We start from the raw sequence: 11,297 nt of genomic DNA, 5'->3' as shown, positions 1-11,297 counted from the left end.
GAGCCATTTATCCCTCCGCCCTTCAATTAGTCCCACATGTGTTTATCAGCCAGGTTGGCACAATAAGCTAACTCAATGAGGGTTCATAAAAAAGTATTGCGAGGGGGGTTCCAGTTCAGACATGTATGGATTTATTCCAGACAGAGTTAAAGGGTGTCTCAGAAATCAGGGGATGGCAGCAGAAAAGTTTGATCAGTAATGCTTTTGTCTTCGTCTGGTTAGAGTACCTTCAAAGCCCAGTCAAGACAGTGGCTTCTGTGCGCGCTGGTGGGCCAGTGCCCTTCCAGGCAGAGAGCTGGGTGCAGAAGGTGATGGTGACGTCTGTTTGTTAGGGCTCCAAAGAGGTCATCTTATTAGATGACCACAGGAGTTCATTAGGAAGACATTCTGTTGTTGTTTTCACATTTTTATTGTGGATTTGATGAAGGTTTGTCGTATAGAAGTGTTGTATAATTTATAGTAATATAGTATAGTATAGAAGTGCTAAGAAAATAAAAGCTGCAATGATGAGAAATAGGTCAGGAAAGTTATGCCGAGGAATTTTTCCCATCACAATAATCCCCTGGCTCATTCTTCAAGGGCTGCAAAGGTTGTCCCTACAAGAATTTCTTTAGGAGACCGTACCCCAGCCCCTCGTCAGCCCTGATCTTGCCATTTCAGACTTGGTTTTGCTTCCCAAGTTCAAAGAACACTTCAAAGGAACATGACTTGCGTCCCTCAAGAGTGCCGTGTTGCAGATCCACGAGTGCAGCGTTCTTTGGGGAGAGGCTAGGATGGAAACACCCTTCAGAAGTGGATAGACCTACACGGAGGGAATGCCGAGAAGCAATAGCTTCGCAGTTGTGGGGTAAAGGTCTCTGGCTTTCAGCAATACTTTCTTTACTTACCTTCTTACTTATTTAAGACTTTGGACTCTTAAAAGGCTGTTAATACTTTTATGCATTTTAACTTTGGTTTTCAAATATTTGTTAATACTTAAACAACTAGAAAATGGTAGTGGGTTACCTTTTCGCTCTGTAATTCTGTGTTCTAGACTTTGCTAAACTCACTATTTGTAGTAACTCTCTTGAAGAGTTTGGGGACTTTCTATTTAGACCAGGGGTCCTCAAACTTTTAAAACAGGGGGCCAGTTCACTGTCCCTCAGACTGTTGGAGGGCCGGACTATAGTTTTAAAAAAAACCATGAACAAATTCCTATGCACACTGCACATATCTTATTTTGAAGTAAAAAAACAAATGGGTTAAAAACACCCGGCAGTCCAGATAAATGTCCTCGGCGGGCCACATGTGGCCCGCGGGCCATAGTTTGAGGAGCCCCGATTCAGATTATCGTATCATGTGCACATCGTTTTATTTCTTCCTTTTCAGTCTGTATACCTGTCACTCCTTATCCTGTTTCCCAGGTTGACAGTGACCAGAAGCGGTGACAGTAACCATCTTCCTCTCCTTCCTAACCTTAACCCTTTACTGCCCTGTGGGACGTTAGCTTTACCTTTTTTGCACATGCCCTTTATCAAGTTGATGACACTCGCTTCTCCTTCTAGTTTGTTCATAGATTCTATGAGGAATAATAAAGTGAGAACTTTCCCACACCAACTGATATGCTTATGGTTTTGCTTCTTTAGACTATTAATATGATGGATTACATGAATCGGTTTTTCAATAGTGAACCAATCTTGCATTTCCAGGACAACCCCCCGCCCCCTAGGTTTTAAAGTATTATTCTCTTACGGATTGCTGGACTCATTTTGCTAATATTTTATTGCAGGTTTTTACATCTGTGCTCATAATGGTCTACAGTGTCCCTGTAGTGTTTTGGTCTGATTTGGGGTGTCGGGGAGAAACCACCTCATAAAATAAGTTGGGAAGTGGTCCTTCCTCTTTTATTTTCTGCAAGAGTTTGTGTCGTACTGGTGGTGTAGTTTATGCACAATATGGTTCATATCTTTTGGATACCCACTTCTTTGTATCCATGTGAAGCTGTCTGCTCCCATAAGGTTCACAGCCTCGCGACATAGGGCCACTCTGAGTCAGAAATGCCTGGAGGCCAGTGGCGTGGGCTGTGTTCTCAGAAGGAATCCTGGGGGCTCTGATGAGTGAGCATTGGACAGCTAACAAAGACCAACCAGGACAGCCCCCTGCCTCTGGTCAGGTCTAATGCCACATTTTGTAGATGCTATCTTACAAGGCCCGCATCTAGCTATGGGGCTGGGGAGAATTCCGGCCCTCAGTTTCCAGGGCATCTTGCTCTGTGAAGCTCCAGGGCCTTCGAGGAAGAAGGCTTGCCTGGCTCTCCAAGCAGAGCTTCTGGCTGTGTGGGCTGCAGGGGCTCAAGGTCCGCCCCTGCTGGCCCCAGGGACCCTAACTTTAAATAGCCAGGGGTAGAGGCCATCGAAGGGACTTCCCACCTCCTCCTCGATGGCACCTGTAATTGTCAGGTGACTGGAGTCTGCTTCAACTCAGAGTGCCCTCCAGGGACAACAGGAAACAGCCCCTGGGGCAGCGGGTCTCAAACTTCCGAATGCTGCCACCCTTTCATACAGTTCCTTATGTGGTGGTGACCCCCTGGACCATAAAATGATTTTTGTTGCTACTTCATCACTGCCATTTTGCTCCTGTTATGAATCGGGCGACCCCTGTGAAAGCGTCATTCGACCCTCAAAGGGGTCGCGACCCACAGTTTGAGAACTGGTGCCCTATGGTTCCGTTGAGGGAGCATTGCCTAGGCAAACTGACCTTGCTGTGAGCAGCTGAGCACAGTGCCCACTGTGCCACCTGGGCTCCTCTTCCGTGGCAAATTCTCTCATCCCAAAGCCCGCCCCCACTGCCACCCCCCACTGGTGAGCAAGTACACACACACACACACACACACACACACGCAAAGAACCGACAGCCAGGGGCATGCAGGGGCGGTGTGCCTCAGTGGAGAGGCCCAACTCCCCACACCACCTTGTCGGCAGTCCAGGTGCCAGGGGCCTGGATCAGCCATCAGAAGGTGTGGAAATGGGGCTCCGCCCTGCCAGGCTTCCAAGCAGAGCCTTTCAAGTACCAATTCAGTGTCCTCGCGCTTCTGATGGTGGCAGCCTCTGACGAGTGATGGCCAGCCGTGTGGACATGCTAGGTTACACATCTTTCAGCTGGGGCTTGTTTGTGTAGGAAGCGGCATCAATTACCAGCGATCACCACACTGGTTTCCTTTCTGCAGGCGCTGGCATCCGGAGAAGTACCGTCACCCCCAGTGGCAGTCACGGCCGAGTTTGGGTGCTGCTGGTGGGCCTCACAAAGAATGAGGGTGGGGGCACCCGGCACGTTCAGAGTCTAAGGGATAAAAGCTCGTTACGACATGGGCACTCCGGCCTTTAGATGCTCCCCAGTCTCCCATGTTCTGTTTGGTGGCTGCTACTTGGCAGCGCGTTGTGAATAGGAGCCATGACAGAGAACATGTGCAGGGAAGAAGGGCTTCCCTGGCTCCCGGCCCCCCAGGCGGCGGCACATCCTACGGAGGGCAGAGTTGGGGCTTTGTCGGGCACCAGTGCGGGCCTTCCTGGCAACTTGGCAGCCACAAGCCTCAACCAAGAGCGCAGAGGAAAGGAGTGGAAAGCTGTCCTCGAGGGAGTCAGAGCATCCGGTTCAGGGACTGGTGGTCTTCGGGGCCCACAGGTCTGGAAGCAAGTGGCATTAGACATCCTTTGGGTAAAATCCAGCTCAAATTGGCTTTAGCAAGAGATGTTCTCATCAGTGAAACATTGAGGGGCATGTTGGCTTCAGGCACTGCTTGATCCAGGGCTTCTGTGTTGCTGGCCGTGGCTCCGCTCTCTCAGGCGGGCCAAGGGAGCCTCAGCTTTCCATTCCATTGGCTTAGCAGTTCCAGCAGAGGCAAGGTTCCTGGGCAGTGTCTCATTGGCTAGGCTTTGCAGCCTGAACCAGAAGTTCAGCGAGGCCCAGGCCCTGGAGGAGCCGGGGCTCAGATTGGCCACATCTGGCCCTCCCTCCTGCCCAGCCATGCAGCCAGCGCTTGGCCTCAACCAAGTCACAGAGATGAGAGGGGGTAAGGATGATTCGTCAGAGGGAACTTCAAAAATCCACAAGCCCTAGTGGTGTGGAGAGTGGAGTGCCAGGCTGCTGACTGGCCAGCGGGCTTTGTGGGAGAAAGGTGGAGCCAGGAAGCTGTACATTGCTGGCGAGCCTCAGGAGCTGCTCTGCTCGGCCGTCACCGTGAGCTGGAACGGGCTGTGGTGCGTCTGGTTTGGTTTTCTACCAGCCAAGGGGAGCAGTGAGCGAGAAGACAGTGCAGGGTCTGGAAGAGCTTCCATACTACCACTGAGTCACAGCCTGGGGCCCCTGGTCGCTCACCAGCACACGAGGCTGTGGCTCAGGGTAGGCATTCAAACCCATTGTTAAGAACTGGCCGGCCGATCTTTGAGAGTCCAGGGAGAAATACAGACACATCCAGCCCAGAAATCGCGCATTCCCAAGTCAGCCCTGGTGGTGTAGTGTGTACAAGTTGGGGTTTGATCTACCAAGTCAACAGTTCAAAATCACCAGCTTCTACTCCTGGAAAGAGCTACCATCTTGGAAACCCACAGGGGCAGTCCAACCCTGTCTTCTGTGTCACTGTGCGTCGGCATAGACTCAATGGCAGTGAACTTGGTTTTTTGGAGGCAAGAGTTTGAATCGAATTCTCATAGCTTCACAGGACTGACCTTCAGGGCCCATTGTTCAGAATGTCTGGCCCAGTGTTCTGCACGGAAGTTGAGTCAAAACCCAAAGGGGACACTGGGCTCCCCCAGTGCTTGTTGATTCAACACTGCTGGGTAAGGGCGTGGCCATCTTACACGTTGAAAGGCTCCCAGGGAATTCTTATGTAGCTGGTGGTTCTCAAGAGTCATATGTCTCAGATCCCTGTTGGCCTTGGTGTCGTAGGCTCATCCTCAGCTCTGCCAGCTAGCTGGACTTGAGGCTGGGACGGGCAAAAGCCAGGCAGTAGACGTGAAACAGAACACACAACCTACTTAACCATTCCTCATCCCTTTACAAGTGTTTCCCGAGCACTGGCTGTGATCACTGGTGTGGGACCTGGTATTGCTCTGGCTACAGCTGGTGGCTCCTGGACCTGAGGGAAGGTCCAGGGTCCTTGGGGATCCATGTCCCACCAGGTTAGTTCTACCAGGTTAGTGAATTCCAAGAAGCAGTCGCTAATAATGAGAGGCTTCTCTTCTTCACTGACTTGAAGGAGGCCGAACAGCCTCCTAAAAGGTTTCCATTCCATGTGTGAAGGGGAGAAACCCAGTTATGTTCGCTTTCCTTACGGGTTCCTAGAGGTATTTCCCGCCTGGCTCCGCTTACTTGAAAGAGACATGAGGAAGAGTCCTCGGTTGCTCAGGCAGGGTTTGCTGTCACCGTTGTTATTGCCATTGTTGTCATGGATGCTGTCCCCAAGAGTAACTGCACACATCAATCCACAATGATGACTTTATTAAACATAGCGTGTGAGCTCCAGCCAAGGGATCGGTAAACACGAGAGCTTATGCTGTGGGCCCAGCACACAACCGTCCGTCACTCAGTAAACGTGTGAATGTGTGAAAGAGGAACGAACAAGCAGCAAGACAGCAATAGACTATTCCAGAAGTTGGGCCCGTTGGTTCGATTGTTTTAAATGGTTCGATGCTGGAAGATAGGGTCATGAATTCCATCTGCAGCCAGGGGCCAGCTGTACCCTGGTATGCCTCTCTGTCCCCCCAACCTCACCCAGTGGCAGAAGTCTCGCCTTCTGTCTATCCTTTTGTGCACGTTTTATCCAGTGCCGGCGTCTCCACGTCCGCACTGTTGGCTTTCTGGGCTGGGAGCTGCCGCGTGCGTGGTAGGATGCAGTATCCCTGGCCTGGCCCCAGGGGATGCCAGTTCTAGTTAGGTACCATTGAATTGGCTCCAACTCATACTGACCCAACGGAATTACATGCTGCCTGGGCCATCGTCACCGGTGTTATGGTGGAGCCCATCACTGAAGCGCTTTAGCAATTCATCTTGACGGTTTTTCTCTTTTTTAGTTGACCTTCTACTTTACCAAGCAGAATGTCCCGGAGTCTGCCCCCAGATATCACCAGACATTTACAAATGTCTTCTGGCAGCTAATAGTCCTGATGGTGTAGTGGTTACGTGTTGGGCTGCTAACCACAAGGTAAACAGTTCAAAATCACCAGCTTCTCCACAGGAGAAACATGGGGCTTTCTGCCCCCATAAAGAATTATAGTCTTGGACACTCACAGGGGAAGTTCTACCCTATCCTATAGGGTTGCTATGAGTTGGCACCGACTGGATGGCAGTGTTTTTTTTTAATCTGTCTTTCTGGGGGGTAAATTGATCCCCATTGAGAAACATTCTGCTAAGGTTTTACATGAAGAAATGGTTCATTGCCAAAAGAGAAGGGGGAATTAAGCCCTTTAAACAAGGGGCAAGAAATTATATTCCTAGGCACTTCCGGTCTGAATTTCCAAGTTTTCAAGGGAAGTTGGTCCTTTGAGTTGGATGAGGTGGGACTGCTGACGTTGAGTGTCTTGCTCTTTTGCGACCAGTGGCTCCTTTGCGACGGAGAAAGTGAGAAAGCCGAAAATAGACGGCTGAGCCTCCCTCCCTAGGAGGGAATGGGGCAGCCAAAACTGAGCTCCGAGAAAGGCTGTCCAGTGATAAGCATGATCAGATACCAGTCATACCTACCTGTGAGCCAGGAGTATGTGCAAATGCCACGTTAAGCTTGTCACATGCTTTACCTCATTAAATTCTTAATACTGTCTAGCTATGAGGGCAAGTCAAAAAGTCATAGAGATTTTGATTAAATAAACATATCACAATGATGTGATTGTTTTGTAGCATATGCACCAGCGAGGTGGATACCTTCTATTTCCCTCGTCCTTTCCCAAAGAATCCTTCATGCTTCAATTTATACCCTGGCAACATGGCAGGGTGGGTATCCTCCAAAGACTCAACTCAGGTGCCCTTTAAATGATCTTTGAGTTGGGGGAACACGCCGCAGTCTGCAGGGTCAAGATCAGGGCCGTGGGGAGGATGGAGGAGGGCTTCCCAGCGAGAAGCTCATAGGGCAGCCTTTCTCCCCTGGAAGAATGGGCATGGGGGGTGGGGGTGGTAAAAGACAGTCCGTGGTGCTACTTTCTGGCCTTTTCCTCACCAATGCATGTTTTAAATCTTCTTAAAACTTTTCCCCAACAAGCCCCTGCGGTCATCCAGTGTCTTAAGTCTATCAGGGGAACGAACCCCTTCGAAATCCCCAAGAGAAGTCACCATCACTTTCGGAGCTGATCTCTGCCTTGAAGGGAAATGGCCCCGCAGGTCCATCTGGGAGCCACTGTTTTGATTGGACGTTGCTCTCTGGATCGTATTGATACATCCAATACTTATCCCAGTCACGATTCGTTCCATACGATCATCCTCATTGGCTTTAGTCTTACTTCACCGACTGGTAAGATCAGCTCTTTGAGCTAGCTGATCTCTGTGCCACGTTCTTGGAAGCCACCAGAGCAAGATACCCACTGAAGACGGACGCTGCAGAAGCACGTGCGATAGTTATGTCAGCAGCCGTTGCTTCTACGGTCATTTTGTGGTCTTCTTCCACCAGCTTCTGGACTTCAACCAGTGTCTTCATCCATCGCGGTTGATGATCTTCCCTGTCTTAGCTCACCTTTGAGGTCTTTCCGACTTTCCTTAAAACCCTTAATTCATCTAAACACCATTGTTTTAGACCACGCAGCATTCTCGTAAACTTACTGCAATGCTTCAACAGTTTGGGAAGGTGCCTGTGAAATATTTATTTTGTTAAATATTTTATACTAGCCCTGACCTCAAAATCGTCTTTCCCATGGCCCCTGTGCTAGTCCAGGTAGACTAGAGAAACAAATTCATAGAAAGAGCTTTAAGTAAATTGTGTATTGAGAGCTTTATAGCAATCGTGTATTGAGAAAGCATCCCAGCCCAGTCCAGATCAAGTCCATAAGTCCGATATTAGCCCATATGTCCAATACCAGTCTATAAATTCCTCTTCAGACTCACACAGCACATGCAATGATGCCGAGTGCAGGACGATCACAGGTCAGTGGGTGGAAAGTCTTGTGGATCCAGTGGCAGTGGAAGCATCTCAGCGCTCCGGGGCTCTGGCTTCATCAGCATAGCTGCATGTGGCTTGTCAACAGGAATGTCTCCCAGGGAGAGTGTGCGTCTCACCTCCAGGGAGGAAGACAGGAGTTCCCAGAATCCTCAAGAGAGAGCCATGCCCACACAGAGGCCTCATTGGCTATGACCTGATTGACAGACTCCACCCCTTAGCAAGTTGACAGGAGATTCTGTAACTGCCACAGTCCCCAAGTGCCCTCTTTCCAGAAGGCACCTCTATGAGCCCGAGACAAGTGTGCCACTGAGGAGCTTGTTTGCGGCTGGTCCCCTGGTCACGGAGACATGCTTAAACATGTCTTGTTGGCAATGAACCTGTGCATGTATGAACTAGAACCCAAAGTAGCAATATTTTTTGACCCATCGTAGTACTATTGTCCTCATTTTCCAGTTGAGGAAACCGAGCCTGAGAAAAGTTATCTCGGGAAGCAAGTCTGTGACAGAGGTGAGATTCGAACCCAAGTCTGGGTGGCCTCCCGAGAGCACACCGTTGTCTCGCTCACCTGTCCCTCATCCCTTCCGGAAGACCCTACCCTAGGTGAGCTGTTAGGGACCCAGGCCGGTGAAGAGCAGCCAGGGCATGGAGAGCCCCCCCCACCCCACCCCAGAGTGTCTCCCTGGCCGACTCCGAAGGTTTGGTACTGGGAGTCCCCCCCCCCACGTGTGGGGGGTGAAGATCTCAGGGTGATGAGACTGGGGTTCTCTAATCACAGTGCGTGTCCTTCACCCATAGGGTGTTTTTCCTGAATGTCCCCTTGGATTCTGTCCTTGAGCGGCTGACCTTGAGAAGAACAGACCCAGTCACAGGAGAAAGGTTTGTGCCGTTGGGTTGTTGTGGTTGTCCATGTAAGGGCCATGGGGCTAGGCTCACCTCAGAGCCCTGCCTCTGGCTGGCCGGTCAGTGTCAGGGCTAACAATAGTGACTACTGACAGAAGATTCTGCAAAGGGGATGGGATAATCAAACTCTCCTCTGGGAAAAGTGTTAACCCTCTTTGCTTAGAATAGAAACCAGGAAGCAAATGTTTAAGGCTCTACAGCGATACCCGGTGAAATGTTCACGCAACCTCCCCAGGTCGACAGCACTGACCCTGGCATGGGAACAGGAGGCATTGCTCAGAGCCACCTGTACGCTGTACCCTTGCCAAGGTACCTCCTGGACGTGGCTGCCTGTACCCACACATCCCCATGGGAGCCAGTGCACCTTTGAACCTTGTCATAGTTGCAGAAGGTAGATCCTGAGTTTTACTGCAGCCTAACCACGTTTAATCACTGCATTCAGGGCCAGAATAAACCTGCAAGTGCCCACCATTGCCAGGTGGCAGACTGCCATCCCTCCTGGGAACCAGAGCCACATGTCATAGGGTCTCAGCAGTGGAGTGGGCTGAGGCAGGAAGGACATTACCAGGACTTCTTGCAAACATAGCCCCAACCTGTCACCCTTTGTGCCAGGGGCAGTCTTTAGCACATCCATGTCCTTCACGTGGCCCTGCCCCCAGCCCCCTCCCCACAGGGACCGTCTGCAGTGTTCCGCCATCTCCTCTCACAGTTGTTGTTGTTAGGACTCCTATGGGACCCTCCCCCTCCTGCCTTTCGCGATAATGTCCCTAAGAACAGAATCAGCGTTTCGCTTGGTTCCCATGGCTTCTCAGCAAAGGGCAGAACACCAGACTGTCCCCCACACCAAACTCACTGCCAACCTAGATTGTTGTCAGTGTCCATCAAGCCGGCTCTGACCCGGCACAACAGAAGGACGCACTGCCCGGTCCCGTGCCAGCCTCACAGTTGCTCCTGTGCCCGAGCCCCTTGTTGCAGCCCCTGGGGCAATCCATCTCATCAAGGCCTTTCCTCTTTGTCACTGACCCTCCACCTTACCCGGCGTGATGTCCTTCTGCAGGGACTGGCCTCCTGACAACGGGTCCAAAGTCTGTGTGCAGGTGCTTCCTGACAATTCTTTGGAAGCCAGAGAGCAAGGCAGGAGAGGGAGAAAGGAGGGATCGTATGGACTATAGCGCCCCCTACTGCCAGCACCCACCATGTCCTCCTCACTGGGGCAGAGACCAGGTCTTGAGTCTCTCTGTGGCCCCAGGGCCCGGCTCAGAGGGTGCTCACAAGTACACAGTAACTGTTGGCTTGGATGAGGAGGAGGGATGAGCATGGTACCCCCGAGGCCAGCCACCCTACAGAGGGCCCTTTCTTCCCCGCCCTCTGGACTGGGATGGAGGTTACTCATTCCCCCTCCTCTCTCTCAACAGGTACCACCTCTTGTACAAGCCACCCCCAACCATAGAGATCCAGACCCGTCTCCTGCAGAACCCCAAGGATAGCGAGGAGCAGGTCAGGCTTAAACTGGACCTGTTCTACCGGAACTCGGTGGAGCTAGAGGAGTACTACCCATGGGCCATCACCATCAATGGGGACCAGGACCCATACACGGTCTTTGAATACATAGAGAGTGGGATCATCAACCCCCTGCCCAACAAAGGCCCCTGAGAGGCACTAAGCAAGCAGCATCCATAGGGAAGCAAAGCTCACCTGTCACCCAGACCCCAGAGGGCCAGGAGTGACCTCCGGAGGGCCCGTCACCTCTTCCAATTACTCCCCCTCGCCTCGGTAACAACCCTCTCTAGGAAGCACTTACATGTTCCCCTGTGGACAGAAGAGGATGCAAAGGTCCCCCTACATCCCACTTCCTGGAAAACCCCACAAGCCAATAAAGAGTGTCTAGTGTTGCCTGGTGTGTCCCAAAGGTGACAGGGCTGAGAAATGGGCATCTCAGGACACAGGAGGCCGTGAAGTAGAGGGCCACAGGCCAAGACTGGAGTCACACCAGGGATGAGTCCTGGCTCCTGCACCAACACCGTGTGTCCTCGGAGAAGGCACCTGAAGCCTCAGTGATATGAGGAGTACCCCCTTACAGGGCGGCTGTGGTTAACTGGGGGTACCCAGATAAAGCGCCTAGCAGAGCCTGGTGCACAGCAAGCAGCTTTGAAAGACCACCATCTCGTGCCCAGTGCTGCAATGGCAGGATGGTAGCTGTGCTGTCCAGTGACCCGGTGAGCCCTGGAACTGTGGTTCCTGCCACCGAGGAGCAGATTTTAAAATTCAATGTGGTTTCCAT

General features: G+C 51.5%; 1 protein-coding gene across 1 annotated transcript in view; it reads left to right on the top strand.

Moving 5' to 3' along the window:
- Positions 1 to 10,908, top strand: part of AK8 (adenylate kinase 8) — a 174,143-nt gene extending 163,235 nt beyond the window's left edge. The window contains exons 12-13 of the mRNA XM_004713319.2: positions 8,912 to 8,992; positions 10,432 to 10,908. Coding sequence (XP_004713376.1) covers positions 8,912 to 8,992; positions 10,432 to 10,669 — 319 coding nt within the window. The 3' untranslated portion in view covers positions 10,670 to 10,908. The remainder of the gene's footprint in view (positions 1 to 8,911; positions 8,993 to 10,431) is intronic.
- The last annotated feature ends 389 nt before the right edge of the window (positions 10,909 to 11,297 follow it).

This window comes from Echinops telfairi, unplaced genomic scaffold (assembly GCF_000313985.2).
Source record: "Echinops telfairi isolate 266 unplaced genomic scaffold, ASM31398v2 ScPeMD7_22;HRSCAF=79, whole genome shotgun sequence".
In the NCBI taxonomy this organism is placed as follows: domain Eukaryota; kingdom Metazoa; phylum Chordata; class Mammalia; order Afrosoricida; family Tenrecidae; genus Echinops; species Echinops telfairi.
Note: the sequence above shows the minus strand (reverse complement) of the source record. Positions and strands in the feature narration are given on the sequence as shown.